The following is an 18,948-nucleotide window of genomic DNA, read 5'->3' as shown; positions in this document are numbered from 1 at the left end:
GAGCTAGCTAACGGCAGGTAGCCTAGTGGTTAGAGCGTTAGACTAGCATGCAAGATCAAATCCCTGAGCTGACAAGATAAAGATCTGTCGTTCTGCCCCTGAACAAGCCAGTTAACTCACTGTTCCTATGCCGTCAATGAAAATAAGAATTTGTTCTTAACTGACTTGCCTAGTTAAATAAAAATAAATAAAAATAACAGACAGCTATGTATAGCATCTGTGTGACGTCACCCACTCAAGAAAGCTAAACCAATCACCCAACGGTTTCACTGTCGAGACCCTCGTCCTACGGAAGGAAATTTCGCTGATTGAGAAGAGAGCAGAAGGAGAGTGGAATACCGGTATAGATTATTTGGCTCTCTGTTATTGTCAATGCATGTCCCGAGGCTCAGCTTGTAGACTTAAACGTGGAAGCATGCGAGGGTGTCTTTAAAAAAAGCGTCATTTCTTTTCATCACCAACAACAGAAAAGTGGATGAGGAGCATCGCCTGGGCAGGGAGGGGTCCTGTGGTGCAGGATTCATAACAGTAGGCTGAGCGGCGCCGCCATCTCCGAATGGAGCCGAGTTGTGTGCAGGCAACTATGGCTATGCTTGATGTCTCAAAAAAACCATCCTCTATTTCTCGGAGTGTTGCCGTGGAGCGCAAGAATCTCATCACCGTTTGCAGGTAATGTGCGCATTTTTAAGATGTAGGCTATTACAAAATGGGTGTGCCTATAGATTTCGCTCACTCCTTAGGTTTAGGTCTACAATAGCATATTGTGATGTGCTATCTCCTGTTTTTCTTATGAATAATTTTGACATTTACAGACAACCTTCAAAACTAAGAGACCCAGCATTTCCACCACCCCTTCAATACAGAGCACTTGCAAGATAGGCTACAGCAGCCATACTGTAGCTTGTGAAGCAATTACGTCATCCATAGGCCTATACTGTAACAAGATGACTTGAATGGGGGGGGGTATCTTTATTATTTAATGTTCATGAGCGAACCTACATATAGACTAACACAGCACAAGCGTGACTGTTTTTTAAAGTTGTTAATGAATCCTTTCCATCGACCTGGCTCTTGTGAGTTGAGAGTGTCTCATGTCATCATCATGTGTAATTTATCGTCTCCTCGCGGATGGTGTCGTTGCTATGACGACAACCTTCTATGGGCAAGGACATAGCATAGCAGCTGGTACCCCAGGGAGTCAGGATACATAGGCTCACGAGGCCTTTAAAATTGCCAACAATAGGAAGATGAGTAATAGGCTATTGCAATGTTGAGTCCTTGGAAATGCAATGTCATTATAAGTGGTCCTTAGTCTTTTTAAGGCTCCAGTCTTCTATAGTGTTATACAGTAAGCCACAGAACAGGGGAATCGCCTCCTACAATTTTGCAGCATTTTTCTTCATTTTAGGCACAAAAGAAGCGCATCACCCTGTTACATGCCACTGGCCACTTTATATTCCGCTGTGTTTTGTATCATTGTTTTTTTCCCCCATGTTTTGTTTTTGGAATGCCACAGTTGCAATAGGTAACAGTGCTGTCACAATGCATATGATGTATGCATTTGTGGGCCAATTTGTAAACTGTAGACTGACTACCTTACCCATAATGCTCCACTGGGCACACACTGGTTCAATCAATGTTGTTTCCATGTAATTTAATTTCATAAAATTACGCTGAACCAATGTAGAATAGACAATGAATTGACATCTGTGCCCAGTGGGGCTCATTGACTGAACATTCCAAATTACCATAGCAATTATGCATCACAATAGTAATTCTATTTTGAAGGGCCTTCTATGATGTAACTTTTGCAAACAAATTATTTTACTGTGCCTGGTGGCGGACAGACTTTTATAGTCAGTCAAGGTGCCACCGGTGAATTCGAAATTAGTTGCCTAAAATTGACTTGGCTCCAGTTGCGTTTGAAACCCCCAAAAATGTCTGTGCAAAATCAATAATAGTTGCACTCATAGGTTGACAGTGAGAAATTGACAATGAGCAGTGAGCAAAATAACCATAGACAGGAAGTTGACATTATCTTATTAGTAGCATAAATACATTGTATTTCTATGGTTGCAGTCCTCAAAGATTGAATTGCATTGAATCAAATTAATCAGATCCAATGATTTACCGCTCGTAGTGTGGGGTGCCACTAGTGTCCTTATAGTTGCATCAGAGCTGTAAATATAGAGCATATTCTACATTAAGATCCAGTAGAACACATTAGAATTGAAAGAAAAAATGACTACCTGAACTAACCATGGATATCAATTCTCATGTCTTGCCCTAGCTCGTTTTAAGTACAATGAAAAATCAGGTGAATGTATACACTGCTGGCTTCCCGTATTGTCAACCAATTATTCTCTTGTATCCGGGATGCCCCAGTGTAGCTGAAGGAGACATTGTTACCCTCCGAACAATGGAGAGTGAAATCACTTGCTTCTCTGCCTGGGCTTGTTACCAAACTACCGTTAGAATAAGCATTGTGATGTATTACTCAACAGTGGTGTGTGTGTGTGTGTGTGTGTGTGTGTGTGTGTGTGTGTGTGTGTGTGTGTGTGTGTGTGTGTGTGTGTGTGTGTGTGTGTGTGTGTGTGTGTGTGTGTGACTGTGACTGTGACTGTGACTGTGACTGTGAGACTGTGACTGACTGCTCCCCTCCCTGAAATTCATCACAGTGACTGACCACCTGAACATGAATGGCCCTCCATTTACATACAGTCTCACACTAATATTTCTGAGCAGTGCTTTAGGGTGCAAAACAAGACGAAACACTGAGACTGTAGACTCTATTATAGTATCCTTATCTATCTGGCCCTGCAGTAGCCTACCCATCAGAGTCTAATGACCTTAGGAAATGTCGGAGGTTGGAAATGGTTATTCAACAGGGGTCAGTGCGACCAAATGGCTATTTTCACCCAGTAATATAGCTCCGTCTCATTGGACATTCTGTGAAAGGACTTCCTGAATTATTTAGCGTGAAAGTTAGTGCATGAGTGTTTTGCTCTGCAAGAAATATCTCTTAGTTACCATAACAACAGATTGGTAAAAGGAAAATGCATTGTATGTAGAGGAACATATAGGCCTACAATAGGCAGATCTTGTTTTTGTCACATTGAACTTACAAATTATACTGTTGTTACTTTTGTTGGACCATGTGCTGTTTTCTTTCCTCACTGAGTAATTTCCTACAAGTGTCTTATTCATGCAGTGTTGTAAATTTGAGCCTCCCGGTAAAAGCTGATTGACTCTTCATTTGAGAGCTTCCTGACAGACTCCTGTTCTTTCTAAAATGATTGTCATCATTATTTGGTTTTCTGAATTTGTAATGATATTACAGTCTTATGAAGGTATTATGACAAGTTGCTTCAAGTATAGTTTGTAATTGTTTGTCTGTTACCACCCTCAACATTCACATGAAACAATCTTTGTGTTGATTGGTGGAAAAACGATCAGTTAGTAGTGACCTAACCATCTCTCTCTTCCTGATAGGTTTTCAGTAAAGACTCTGTTGGAGAAGTACACCGCCGAGCCCATCGATGACTCATCAGAGGAGTTCATCAACTTCGCAGCTGTCCTCGAGCACATCCTCAGCCACAGCTTCACAGGTAAAACTAGCATAAACCATAGAACATTGACATATTAACAAATACATTTGAATAGTTGCCAGTACACAAAGACATAACATTTAAAAGTATCACAATCAGAAGAGGGATGCATTCCAAAAAGCAGTGTTTTGAGAGTGACCCTTTCTTTTTGGTGGGGTCAGGGTCGGGCAGCTGGTTTGATGGACAGCGCAGCTACTGGGACTTCATCAGGCTGGCCTGCGGAAAGGTCCAGAACAGCTGCATCAGCAGCATTGAGAACATGGAGAACATCAGCACCTCGCGGGCCAAGGCAAGAGATCGGCATCCTTACTTACTTAGACTGACTAAATAACTGACTGACTTACTTCTTACTTACTTATTTACTTACTTACTTACTTAAAGCCTAGTAGCGCTATGTTTTTCTCACTGGCATTTGGCAGAGACTACAGATTAAATGTAGCTATCAAGCTAAATCTGGTGCAATGGCATGTTGTACATGGTCCCTGACAAATAAACAAATAAATAAATGTGATTAATAGTGTCTGGCTGTCTGCCTGTCTGTCTTCTGCAGGGTCGAGCCTGGATTCGAGTAGCCCTGATGGAGAAGAGACTCTCTGAATACATATCCACTGCTCTGAGGGACAGTCGGACAACCAGGTCAGCAGTATGCTCTGAGTACAATGCAACCATGCCTCAACCATGCTATTGTAGCGGATATGAGTCTGGCATGGTTGCTCATGGTCACGTGATGAGGTAGCCCCACCTGCGAACGTCAAAACCAGTGTCTGCCCTCGGACCAAGAGGGAATTTCCTCTTGGACTAACGGTCTAAGACGTGACCCACGGGAGCAACCAACGTGTTAGACCAAGAGGATATTCCATCTTGGTCTGAGGGCAGAGACTGGTTTTGAAGTTCTCAGGTGGGGCTACCTCATCACATGATCATGAGCAACTATTGACAGCCACTATGACTATACAATGTTCACCAAAGTCCACAATACAACCATACCTGAACTAAGCCACAACCATACAGTGTGCACAAACAACTAATGTCAGGCACACAAACTGGGTACATAGCATGACAACTAGGGCTGTTGCTTTGACTGTATTACCGCTGCACCGGCAGTCATGAGTCAGAACTTGGGCTGCGACTGCCACAAAATTTCGTCAGCTGGTGATTGTCAAGCAAATAACTGTCGGTCTCAAGGTAATTGAGCGTTAATTTACATAAACACATTTCGCATCTCCTGGCCTCCACACATAGCCTACAAGCCACTGATGCAAACCTTTGGAACATCTACATTTTTAAAAGTCTAATAAATCCATGTAATATAGCCTACACCTTCACAATAAATACATTATTTATTTTAGACAGGTCTAAAGAAACATGATATGAAGAAATTGTAGTCTATTGCAGAAGAACAGAGTAGCATACTCTGAGTTGTTACGTCCTGATCTGGCTATGCCAAATGGCTGTGGGCTTCACTAGTTAATTTAGCAGACAAGATTTGCTTATAATTCCATGTCATTATTTTATATTATTTTTTAATATGAAGAATACAATTGAACATAGCTGAATAAAATAAAAAGGATATTTTCTCCAACCGATTTGAGGTAGTGCGCACATGCGGCTATTCTGTGTTGAGCGGTTAACAAAGAAATAGGTACTTTTATATGCTTTGTTTTACAAACGTTGGGCTATATGTTTAGGTTTTTAATACACTGTAAGGCTGCATGATGCGACTCTAATGATGATTTGAAAAAAGTTGCTTGAAAGGCATGAGTTCTGCTTTGTTTTTTTGGCGCAGGCTGAACATACTTCATCAGTCTCTCATTCACAATTTGACAAGCACTTGATTTTGCCTCAAATTTCCCGGCGTCATCCCCTGTGTGTGGCCGTAATGCACCCTAAAAAAATCCATGGCTTTTGCGGCTAGTGGTCGTTGTGCCCATGGCCCAGAGTGCTGTGTTGTGCCTTTTTCCCTGAGTGCTGCGTGACTCGAATCACCTCTCACTCACATGGCTCTCCATCACGTGATCGGGTCTTTCTCACAGGCTACAAGTGAAGAGAGACACATCGGGGACGCAACTGCATGCTTCCTTATCCAATTTCAACGTGCATATTGAAGATATTGGAAGAACTGTCCACATTTAGTTTTCGTCAGCCAACAAGATGAGTAGTCCAACAAACAGCAAAAGCACTAGCTTATGTCAAATTACTATCCCCCATAGTACAAAAGTTGACCTATTCTATTCAGTGCGAGAAATAAATATTCCAAACAAATTTTTTAAATAAACTATTAGGCTATTTCTACACATTATAAGAGCAGCAATGCGTACACGGCAGTAGGCTATAAGCGCAAATGTTCCATTAGTGGTAAAAAAAACATTATCAAAGTTACTGCAAATGCGATTATGCATGTAATGCTTTTATTATAAAAGTGCATTTTTATGTGAAAATTATCTTCCCAAACTTGAAACTCACGTGCTACTTATGTATGCCAGTTAGGCTCTACACCCCTTGTAAAGCGGATTAATGTGCTTTATTTTAAGAAGTTATTTGGCCACTTTAGTTGTGATAAAAACCTTATCAAAACATATAGGCCTATGGGCTAGGCTACATGAGGTGTGCGACTATGATTTAAAAAAGTCATGCAAAAAAGGGATTGTTTCTTGCCTTACGCTGGGCATCATTTACAAATAACAATATATAATTCACAAGTGATATGCTAATATTGTCACCCATCAGACTATTCTTGATTTAATTGTGTCTTTACATATACAAAGTAATTAATATACACTACCGTTAAAAAGTTTGGAGTCACTTAGAAATGTCATTGTTTTTGAAAGAAAAGCACATTTTTTGTCCATTAAAACAACATAAAATTGATCAGAAATACAGTGTAGACATTGTTAATGTTGGAAATGACTATTGTAGCTGGAAATGGCAGATTTTTAATGGAATATCTACATACAATAGTTCCTCCTTTAAAAGTTGCTTCATACTGCAGCACACCGCATTCTATGTCACGTTATATAATTGTCAGTCATTTTTTACGTTAATGCAGGTTAGTGCTAGTTTGACCAACAGAGGGCATCATTGAGAAGCATTTGATAGTCTCCCATGTTGGCATTACTAGAGAATTTAAAACCTTTGTCATAACATAGTACATGGGATTGATTTTAAGAAATTTGGCTTAATAAATTTGATTAATATCATGTTGTTTCTATTCCGAGAAAAACAAAACCCTCAGGGTTTCAGTTAAGATGGAATGGAAAATATGGCGCTGTACAATGTGACGGTTGGGAGTAGGCTACAGCATATGAGGATTGGAGGATTCTAAATTGTTTGCCTTCATTAGACAACTTTGTTCCAATATTTCTGTAAATCGGTTATATTTATTCCCATAGTAATTTGTTATGGATCCATAACTAAATCAACATCTGCATTTTGAAAGAGTATTTTTATCATTATTTTATTAATGAAAGCATAAAGATGCTGATGAAGAAATACAGTACTGTACAATATATGCTTTTACATTTATACAATAAAGCATTTAAAGCATTTTGAAGATATAAGCCAATATATAACGATATTTTGGAGATTATTTCATTAAAAAAAAAGTGACAGTGAGCGATTATAATCTGAATAAAGGCCAAAATAATATTTACAAAGGCCAAAATATTGCCCTGCTAATAGCCATAATGTTCTGTAGTTTCGACCCAATGATTCGTCTGACAAACAAAGAACTTCGCATCCTGCAGGCCCAGGCATGGATCAAAGCTGGCAAGACATTCAATGATGTCATCTTCGCAGACGAATCAACCATGGCCCTTGAGCAATTTGCTCAAAATTGTTACAGAAAAAAAGGAAGAATATCAAGCATGCCGAGTCCCAAGCATCCGCTCAAACTCCATGTGTGGGGGGCAATTTCTCGCCAGAGACAAGGCCCACATTTGATTTTTTATGGTAAGTTTGGCTATTTACAAAGCAAAAGGTACATCAAATATTGTAGCCTACACCTCACGGACTGTTATGTGTTCCACAATAATTCACTCTTGCCTCGTTTTTCAGGTATCATGGCTCGAGATTTCTTTGAGGAAGAAATCATCAAGAGATGCTGGACCCTATGTCAGAGAGGTGTTTCTGGGACCACATCATTTCTTTCAAGGTAGGATTATAGCAATATTTTGTTATGTTTATACCTATTTACATGTATATTTCTATTATTGTACCTAATGTTGGCTGTTAGGCTAAATGTCTTTATTTCTTCTCCAAATGCAGACAATGACCCAAAACACACTGCCACCCGGGTTTGCATTGCAAATGAGGGCATAAACTGGGTCAAGATGCCAGCAGAGTAAGTAGACCTTTACGTAGTAAAATAAATGGTTAAATAAAAATAAAATAATTAATTAAAGACCTACAACACCTATGGTAGGCCTACGGAATACCTATTTTTTTTTTATCTCTACATGTAGGTCTCCTGATTTTAACCTGATCTAACTTGTTCGGCATCAACTGAAAACATTCATCCGTAACTCTGCCAAGCCGACAAGCAAAGATGAACTGGTCAAGGCCATCAAGATGTTTTGTCTAGAGAAAATGACGATACAACAATGCAACAAATACATTGATCATCTCAGCAAGGTTTTACCTGTGGTCGTGGAAATAGGTAGAAGTGCGACTAAAATGTAGTTCAAATACACATCCGCATTTGAATGTTATTCTATTAACGAAAGCATAAAGATGTTGATGAAGAAATACTGTACTGTTGTTTTGAGTTAGAAATGTAACACTTTAGAGTACTTAAGCATCGAATACATTGCAAGTTGAGGGATTTTCACAACATTAGCCGCGCTATAAAAATTCTATCGTCCTGCTAATAGGAAACATTTGCATGATGTGCTACACCTGCTACAGTACTACAGTACATTTGTGAAAAACAAGTGTTTGAAAACCTGTTTTCAAATTGTTTTCAAACTGTTTCCAGTTGTCCATCACTACTGTAAATAAAAACACATCATCTTGTTCACATCTTGTTTACATACTTTGTTGTAACCACAATGTCACAAATAATTTGTATCTACCTTTCCAATTACTTTACAAATGTACGCTTTTCATTATTAGTTACATTGTTTTAGTTCGAACGTGCAGACTTATTTTCTTTAAATGATTGTTTTATGTAGGATGCTACATTTTTGACCAGTTGCAATTGTAACTAGGCCTACTAAAAAAAAAAAACTTTTATTAGGCTGTTAAGCCTCATAGACTACCTCAGCCAGTTGTTATTTTATAAAGGTCTGGGCTCCGAAGAAATAGACTCCAATTAAGCCATCTTGTTGTTTGTAAAGCCAAATTAAAATGAAGATTATTGTTGAAATTAATTGCTCGACTGGTGTAGGTTTTCTCCATCTGTTGGTGTGCAACACTTGCATAACAAGTTAGCTATATTTTCAGCACCAGCCACTGTTCCCCTCCTATTGATTGCGCCGCGGTTGCCGCCAGTTGTTTTTTAAATGTAACCTTTATTTAACTAGGCAAGTCAGGTAAGAACAAATTCTTATTTACAATGACGGCCTATCCCGGCCAAACCCAGATGATGCTGGGCAAATTGTGCGCCGCCCTATGGCACTCCCAATCACGGTCAGATGTGATACAGCCTGTATTCGATCCAGGGACTGAAGTAAAGCCTCTTGGCACTGAGATGCAGTGCCTTAGACCCCTGCACCACCCGGGAGCCATGACCAATATATATATACAGTGGGGAGAACAAGTATTTGATACACTGCCGATTTTGCAGGTTTTCCTACTTACAAAGCATGTAGAGGTCTGTAATTTGTATCATAGGTACACTTCAACTGTGAGAGACGGAATCTAAAACAAAAATCCAGAAAATCACATTGTATGATTTTTAAGTAATTAATTTGCATTTTATTGCATGACATAAGTATTTGATACATCAGAAAAGCAGAACATAATATTTGGTACAGAAACCTTTGTTTGCAATTACAAATAGCATACGTTTCCTGTAGTTCTTGACCAGGTTTGCACACACTGCAGCAGGGATTTTGGCCCACTCCTCCATACAGACCTTCTCCAGATCCTTCAGGTTTCGGGGCTGTCGCTGGGCAATATGGACTTTCAGCTCCCTCCAAAGATTTTCTATTGGGTTCAGGTCTGGAGACTGGCTAGGCCACTCCAGGACCTTGAGATGCTTCTTACGGAGCCACTCCTTAGTTGCCCTGGCTGTGTGTTTCGGGTCGTTGTCATGCTGGAAGACCCAGCCACAACCCATCTTCAATGCTCTTACTGAGGGAAGGAGGTTGTTGGCCAAGATCTTGCGATACATGGCCCCATCCATCCTCCCCTCAATACGGTGCAGTCGTCCTGTCCCCTTTGCAGAAAAGCATCCCCAAAGAATGATGTTTCCACCTCCATGCTTCACGGTTGGGATGGTGTTCTTGGGGTTGTACTCATCCTTCTTCCTCATCCAAACACGGCGAGTGGAGTTGAGACCAAAAAGCTCTATTTTTGTCTCATCAGACCACATGACCTTCTCCCATTCCTCCTCTGGATCATCCAGATGGTCAATGGCAAACTTCAGACGGGCCTGGACTTGCGCTGGCTTGAGCAGGGGGACCTTGCATGCGCTGCAGGATTTTTATCCATGACGGCGTAGTGTGTTACTAATGGTTTTCTTTGAGACTGTGGTCCCAGCTCTCTTCAGGTCATTGACCAGGTCCTGCCGTGTAGTTCTGGGCTGATCCCTCACCTTCTTCATGATCATTGATGCCCCACGAGGTGAGATCTTGCATGGAGCCCCAGACCGAGGGTGATTGACCGTCATCTTGAACTTCTTCCATTTTCTAATAATTGCGCCAACAGTTGTTGCCTTCTCACCAAGCTGCTTGCCTATTGTCCTGTAGCCCATCCCAGCCTTGTGCAGGTCTACAATTTTATCCCTGATGTCCTTACACAGCTCTCTGGTCTTGGCCATTGTGGAGAGGTTGGAGTCTGTTTGATTGAGTGTGTGGACAGGTGTCTTTTATACAGGTAACGAGTTCAAACAGGTGCAGTTAATACAGGTAATGAGTGGAGAACAGGACGGCTTCTTAAAGAAAAACAGGTCTGTGAGAGCCGGAATTCTTACTGGTTGGTAGGTTTTCAAGTACTTATGTCATGCAATAAAATGCAAATTAATTACTTAAAAATCATACAATGTGATTTTCTGGATTTTTGTTTTAGATTCCGTCTCTCACAGTTGAAGTGTACCTATGATAAAAAATTACAGACCTCTACATGCTTTGTAAGTAGGAAAACCTGCAAAATCGGCAGTGTATCCAATACTTGTTCTCCCCACTGTATATATATATATATATATATATATATATATATATATATATATATATATATATATATACAGTTGATGTCGGAAGTTCACATACACCTTAGCCAAATACATTTAAACTCTGTTTTTTCACAATTCCTGACATTTAATCCTAGTAAGAATTCCCTGTCTTAGGTCAGTTAGGATCACCACTTTATTTTAAGAATGTGAAATGTCAGAATAATAGTAGAGAGAAGGATTTATTTCAGATTTTATTTATTTCATCACATTCCCAGTGGTTCAGAAGTTCTCATACACTCAAATAGTATTTGGTAGCATTGCCTTAAAATGGTTTAACTTGGGTCAAACCTTTCGGGTAGCCTTCCACAAGCTTCCCACAATAGGTTGGCTGAATTTTGACCCATTCTTCCTGACAGAGCTGGTGTAACTGAGTCAGGTTTGTTGGCCTCCTTGCTCGCACATGCTTTTTCAGTTCTGCCCACAAATTTTCTATGGGATTGAGGTCAGGGCTTTGTGATGGCCACTCCAATACCTTGACTTTGTTGTCCTTAAACCATTTTGCCACAACTTTGGAAGATTGCTTGGGGTCATTGTCCATTTGGAAGACCCATTTGTGACCAAGCTTTAACTTCCTGACTGATATCTTGAGATGTTGCTTCAATATATCCACATCATTTTCCTGCCTCATGATGCCATCTATTTTGTGAAGTGCACCAGTCCCTCCTGCAGCAAAACACCCCCACTATATGATGCTGCCACCCCCGTGCTTCACGGTTGGGATGGTGTTCTTCGGCTTGCAAGCATCCCCCTTTTTCCTCCAAACATAACGATGGCCATTATGGCCAAACAGTTCTATTTTAGTTTCATCAAACCAGAGGACATTTCTCCAGAAAGTACGATCGTTGTCCCTATGTGCAGTTGTAAACCGTAGTCTGGCTTTTTTATGGCAGTTTTGGAGCAATGACTTCTTCCTTGCTGAGCGGCCTTTCAGGTTATGTCGATATAGGACTCGTTTTAATGTGGATATACAGTCGTGGCCAAAAGTTTTAATTAATATTAATTTTGACAAAGTCTGCTGCCTCAGTTTGTATGATGGCAATTTGCATATACTCCAGAATGTTATGAAGAGTGATCAGATGAATACCCTCTTTGCCATGCAAATTAACTGAATCCCCAAAAAACATTTCCACTGAATTTCAGCCCTGCCACAAAAGGACCAGCTGACATCATGTGTGTTAATATATGATCTCTTGAAGAGAGAACAGCTGTGCAGCCTGAGGCAAGGAACAGAGCACAAGCTTTTTTTGCGACTTTCTCAATTCATCAATAGCCTATAGTCGCATCATGCAGCCTATATATGTTTTGATTCAGCCTATATATGTTTTGATTTATAAGACTTTCGAAGGTTTGTATCATTCACAACTAAAGTTGCCAAATAACTCTAAATCAAGCATATAGGCCCTGTTTCAATCCATTTTGCACTCAACATAGCCACTTCACATGCACACTCACTCTAGAATGGGAAAAATATCCTTTCTATTTTATTCAGATAAGTTCAATTATATTCTTCTTACTATAAAATCGTACAATATAAAATAATGGCACGGGACTTATAAGCATATCTTGTCAGATAAATTAACACGCTTACAGCCTATGGCATTGAGCATAGCCAGCTAACATACAGTAGGCCAACTCATATTCTGTTCATTCTTCACATCATAATGTTTCTTTAGACCTGACTAAAATAATGGATTTATTGTGATGGTGTATATTAAATTGATTTCTTCGACTTTTTAAAATGTTCTAAATGCGTGCATCTGTGGCTTGTATGTGTGGACTCCGTGGAGGCCTGGAGATGCTGAACCTGTTTACGTTAATTAACGTGAGACCGGCAGTCTTTTGCATAACAATAACCGGCTGACAAAATGTCATGACCGCCACAACCTTAATGACAACTAACAATCCCAACAAATACCTAGGGTACCTGACACACCTATATTTATGTGTGTGTGTGTGTGCTACAGGAGGTTCTATGGTGATGGGGCCATCATGCTAAGGGAAGAAGCCACGGTCCTAACAGGGATGCTTATTGGACTCGGAGCCATAGACTTCAGGTGAGGCTGGGAGAACATGCTCGATGAAATCAGAGAAATCAATTGTTTTTCTAGTGCTTTAAAAAAATGCATTTGTCAGAAAATGCTTTTCAAAAACAAGGCCTTGAGAAAGTTTGAGGAAGTTACAGCAACAATGGCAGAGAGAAACCAGGAGAGGAACTCAAGAGGGCCTTATTATTCTGTGATGGACATAGTCATATGACAAGGTTGCTGTCCATAGGTCCATGTTTGATTGGGTTATGACTTTCTGTCCACAGTTTCTGTCTAAAGGGGGAGGCCCTGGATGGAAAATCCTCTGCTGTCATCGACTACACACCATACCTAAAGTTCACACAGAGGTAATGTAGAGCTATGTTAAAGCCACAATCTTGATTAAACAAACATTGGACAATACATTGTTTATACATTGTTTATAAAGACTGAAATGACCATAAAACATAAACAACCTTGTGTATTACAACCTGGTGTTATGATAGTGTTAGACAGTTTAAATAATCATGAGGTTTGAACATGTTAGTTATTTTTTTATAATTTTTTTTACAAATAATCCTAAGTAAATAATATGGATCTTTATTGGAATCTTTGACGGGGTAAATATTGTCCTTGTTTTTAGCGTAAGATCCCAATGGGGATTGAAACATTGCCCTTGTGTTGTGCATCTCACCAATAAGTCACTGCTGGGAGTGTGTCGATGTTGTGGAAAGGAATTACTTTCTCATGCGTGGTCCAGCTCCTCAACCAGTGGGATGTGTATTAATTTGCTTTCATTGATAAATTACTATAGAACGGGACATACAGTATGAACGAAATTCAACTGAACTGAAATTTAGGGGGGTTCGTTCCTAGAGCTCTGGCGGTCATGACATTTTGTCAGCCAGTGATTGTCACACAAATAACTGCCGGTCTCATGGTAATTTACCGTTCATTAACATAAACACATTTAGCATAGCCTACAAGCATAGCCTACAAGCAGACCCTGTAATATAGCCTACACCTTCACAATAAATCCATTGTTTATTTTAGACAGGTCTTAAGAAACATGATATGAACTAAATGTAGTCTATTTCAGAAGAACAGAATAGCATACTCTTGTCCTTATGTTAGGCACAGATCTGCCTAATGCCACATAGTTGTGGGCTACACTAGTTCATTTAACAGACAAGATTCGGTTGCAATATTTTATAGTATGACAAATACAATTGAACATCGCTGAATAAAATAGAAAGGATATCTTCTCCAAGCGATTTCTGAGGGAGTGAGCACATGCGGCTATTCTGTATAGAGCGGTTAACAAAGAAACAGGTCCTCCTATATACTTAATTTTGAGTTATTTATGCAACTTTAGTTGTGATACAAACATTGGGCTATATGTTTTGATTTTTAATACATTCTAAGGTTGCATGATGTGACTCTGATGATTTGAAAAAAGTCTCATGAAAGGCACGAGCTGTTTTGTTTCTTGCGCAGGCTGCACACACTTCATCAGTCTCTCATTCACAATTTGACAAGCACTGGATAATGCCTCGAATTTCCCGGCGGCATCCCCCTTGTGTGGCCGTAATGCCCCCCAAAAAAATCCATACCTTTTGCGGCCAGTGGCCGTTGTGCCCTTGGGCTGAATATAATAATTATAATTCCCTTCTCCCGGCTGCCAATCGCCGTGCTCTGAAGCACCTCTCACTCACATTAAATACTATATTTCCCTCATCAATCTACACACAATAGCCCATAATGACAAAGCAAAAACAGGTTTTCAGAAATGTTTGCAAATTTGTTAAAAATAAAAAAACAAAATACCTTATTTACATAACTGTTCAGACCCTTTGCTATGAGACTTCAAATTGATCTCAGTTGCATCCTGTTTCCATTGATCATCCTTGAAATGTTTCTACAACTTGGACAACGATCCTAAGCACACAGCCAAGACAACGGAGGAGTGCCTTCGGGACAAGTCTCTGAATATCCTTGAGTGGCCCAGCCAGAGCCTGGACTTGAACCCGATCGAACATCTCTGGAGAGACCTGAAAATAGTTGTGCAGCGACCCTCCCCAACCAACCTGACAAGAGCTTGAGAGGATATGCAGAGAAGAATGGGAGAAACTCCCCAAATACAGGTGTGCCAAGCTTGTAGCGCCATTCCCAAGAAGACTCAAGGCTTTTAAAGGTGCTTCAACAAAGTACTGAGTAAAGGGTCTGAATACTTATGGAAATGTGATATTTCAGTTTTTTGTTTTTAATACATTTAAAAACATTTCTAAAAACCTGTTTTTGCTTTGTCATTATGAGGTATTGGGTGTAGATTGATGAGGCGAAAAAACTATTGAATACATTTTAGAATAGGGCTGTAACGTAACAAAATGGGGGAAAGTAAATGTGTCTGAATACTTTCCGAATGCACTGTATCTCAATTCCTATGAGCCAATGCCCATCACGTGATCAGGTCCTTCTCACAGACATCTCCACACCGAAGTAGGCTACAAGTGAAGACAGACACATCGGGGACACAAATGTGTGCATCCTTCTTATCGAATTCTGAGGCTCATATTGAAGATGTAAGAAGAACTGTCCACAATTACTTTTCGTCAGCCAACAAGATGAGTAGGCCTAATGAACAGCAAAAGCACTAGCCTATGTCAATCTACTATCCCCCATAGTACAAAAGTTGACCTATTCTATTGGTGAACGTGTCCTTCTGTGTGAGAAATAAATATTCCAAACACAATCTGGGACACTTGTGGGACACTTGGGACACTTGTGGGATCCCAAATTAATACAACCACTCGCATCAAAAATACATTTTTTAAAGCAATGAGGCTGATGCAACAGATCAGAATGTTTAGCTTAAAATGTTGATAAACTATTAGGCTATTTCTTCACATTATAAGCGCAACTGTGCGCACATCTATTTCGCACATACATGCGAAAGTTCCAAAAGCAATACATTTGCAGGAAAACACCATTTTCAAAAGTGACCGCAAATGTGATTATGCATGTAATGCTTTATTATAAAGGTGCATTTTTATGGTGAAAATGATCTTCCCCAAACAGTTAGGTTCTACACCAGTTGTGAAGAGAATGAATGTGCTTAATTTTAAGAAGTTATTTGGCCACTTTAGTTGTGAAACAAACCTTACCAAAACATATAGGCCTATGGGCTAGGCTACATAAGGTGTGCGACTATGATTTGAAAAAGTTATTTAAAAAAAGGCATACGCTGTTTCTTGCCTTACTGCACATAATCTGGGCATCATTCGCAAGTGATAACCGAATGGTGGCTGGATCGAATCCCCGAGCTGACAAGGTAGAAATCTGTCGTTCTGCCCCTGAGTAATGTTCCCCAGGCGCCGAAGACATGGAGGGGTTGGGTTAAATGCGGAAGACACATTTCAGTTGAAGGCATTCAGTTGTACAACTGACTAGGCATCCCTGTTTCCCTTTCCCTTCCCTAATATATATATATATATATATATATATATATATATATATATATATATATATATATATATATATATATATATCAGTATATCATTCACAAGGGATAGGCTAATATTGTCACCCATCAGACTATTCTTAATTTAATCATTCCTTTACATATACTAAATAATATACAGTGCCAGTCAAAAGTTTGGACACACCTACTCATTCAAGGGTTTTTCTTTATTTTTACTATTTTCTACATTGTAAAATAATAGTGAAGACATCAACACTATGAAATAACACAAGGGCATCATGTAGTAACCAAAAAAGTGTTAAATAAATCTAAATATATTTTAGCCACCCTATACCTTGATGACAGCTTTGCACACTCTTGGCATTCTCTCAACCAGCTTCACCTGGAATGCTTTTCCAACAGTCTTGAAGGAGTTCCCATATATGCTGAGCACTTGTTAGCTGCTTTTCCTTCACTCTGCGGTCAAACTCATCACAAGCAATCTCAATTGGGTTGAGGTTGGGTGATTGTGAAGGCCAGGTCATCTGATGCAGCACTCCATCACTCTCCTTCTTGGTCAAATAGCCCTTACACAGCCTGGAACTGTGTTGGGTCATTGTCCTGTTGAAAAACAAATGATAGTCCCACTAAGATGGGATAGCGTATCGCTGCAGAATGCTGTGGTAGCCATGCTGGTTAACTGTGCCCTGAATTCTAAATAAATCACTGACAGTGTTACCAGCAAAGTACCCCCACACCATCACACCTCCTCCTCCATGCTTCACGGTGGGAACTATACATGCTGAGATCATCCGTTCATCTACTCTGCGTCTCACAAAATCATGGCGGTTGGAACCTAAAATCTAAATTTTGGACTCATCAGACCAAAGGACAGATTTACACCGGTCTAATGTCCATTGCTCGGGTTTCTTGGCCCAAGCAAGTCTCTTCTTGTTAATGTGTTCTTTAGAAGTGGTTTCTTTGCAGCAATTTGACCATGAAGGCTTGATTCACACAGTATCCTCGGAACAGTTGATGTTGCTTTGAGTTCTTAGGAAACTCTGCAGTATTTTGTTTTTTTACATTGTTACCCCAGGAAATCTTAAGTCTTATTACATACAGCTGAGAAGAACTATTGGATATAAGAGCAACGTCATCTTACCAACATTACGGCCAGGAATACGACTTTCCCGAAGCGGATCCTCTGTTCGGACCACCCCCCAGGACAATGGAGCTAATTCCAGTAGGCGATCCAAAACAACAATGCCGCAGAAGGGGCAGACGAAGCGGCCACCTGGCCAGGCTCTGTAAACGTGCACATCGCACACCGCTCCGGAGTACACTACTAGCCATTGTCCAGTCACTTGACAACAAGGTAGATGAAATTTGAGTAAGGGTTGCCTTCCAGAGAGACATCAGAGATTGTAACATTCTCTGTTTCACGGAAACATGGCTCTCTCTGGATATGTGGATATTCATTTACTTGGATTTGTTTGTTTTGTGTGTATTGTTGTGAAATTGTTAGATATTACTGGCTAGATATTACTTCACTGTTGGAGCTAGAAACACAAGCATTTCGCTACACCCACAATAATATCTCCTAAACACGTGTACGTGACCAATAAGATTTGATCTGATTTGATTAGAGATATGGCCTAGCTATAGTTAGTCAGTGGTTGCACATCTATCTCGCTGGAATGAAGCACGGGTGTGAATAGTAGACATTATATCCTTTAACTGTTTACAGCAGGTCTCCAGCTACCCTGACCTGTTTGATCAGCCTGATACGGTGCCGTGGGTGTGTCCAGCTTACACAAATCTGCGTGCGTATACCAATGGAATTAAACATTCAACCAATGCCTCAAGTGTCGTGCTGTAGGTCCACCACACACCCAAAGGGTTGTGGGGTCCTGTCCAGAATCAACCCCTAACCCCTACCCCAAGACACTTGTGGAGATCTGAGAGAATTGGATAGGTGTAAGCAATACCACCAACATTCCAATAAGCCTACCAGAGGGTAAGGTGGAGCTCTCACCATGTCACCACAAGTCAATCCCTCTCAGATCTACACATGTCTAGATTCTGGCAAGTAGGGGCTAGGGGTTGTTTCTGGACAGGCCATGGGTATTATGGTAGCTCAGTCAGTCAGTCAGTCTGGCACTGTCAAACCATTTTAATAGCTGTCAAATACTTGCTTCCTCCTTCCTTGGGAGAATCTCGATTGCATTTCCTTGATTTGTTGCATCCTCTTTCCTAGTTTTCACGCACGCACGCACACACACACACACACAGCTTGAAGAGTTTATTGATTTCATTATTGGTTATTATTATGGTCAATGATTTTGTCGACAGAACCCATTGTATTCTATTATTCTATTATATCAACTATTTAAAAAAATATAGAAATTCTGTTGTTTATCATTTTCATTATTCTACAATCTTTACCATGGCTATATATTATAGAAA

The 18,948-nt window shown here is 40.1% G+C and overlaps 1 protein-coding gene and 1 pseudogene across 1 annotated transcript in view; both read left to right on the top strand.

Annotated features, from left to right (window-relative positions):
- The first annotated feature begins 556 nt into the window (after nucleotides 1–556).
- The window catches only part of LOC120045549 (RUN domain-containing protein 3A-like), a 35,018-nt gene continuing 16,626 nt past the window's right edge, over nucleotides 557–18,948 (top strand). Inside the window, exons 1-6 of the mRNA XM_038990453.1 lie at nucleotides 557–669; nucleotides 3,493–3,608; nucleotides 3,770–3,897; nucleotides 4,159–4,244; nucleotides 12,963–13,052; nucleotides 13,310–13,390. Coding sequence (XP_038846381.1) covers nucleotides 557–669; nucleotides 3,493–3,608; nucleotides 3,770–3,897; nucleotides 4,159–4,244; nucleotides 12,963–13,052; nucleotides 13,310–13,390 — 614 coding nt within the window. The remainder of the gene's footprint in view (nucleotides 670–3,492; nucleotides 3,609–3,769; nucleotides 3,898–4,158; nucleotides 4,245–12,962; nucleotides 13,053–13,309; nucleotides 13,391–18,948) is intronic.
- On the top strand, nucleotides 7,331–8,285 carry LOC120045302 (annotated as a pseudogene).

The sequence above is a fragment of the Salvelinus namaycush genome, chromosome 4 (genome assembly GCF_016432855.1).
Source record: "Salvelinus namaycush isolate Seneca chromosome 4, SaNama_1.0, whole genome shotgun sequence".
In the NCBI taxonomy this organism is placed as follows: Eukaryota; Metazoa; Chordata; class Actinopteri; order Salmoniformes; family Salmonidae; genus Salvelinus; species Salvelinus namaycush.
Note: the sequence above shows the minus strand (reverse complement) of the source record. Positions and strands in the feature narration are given on the sequence as shown.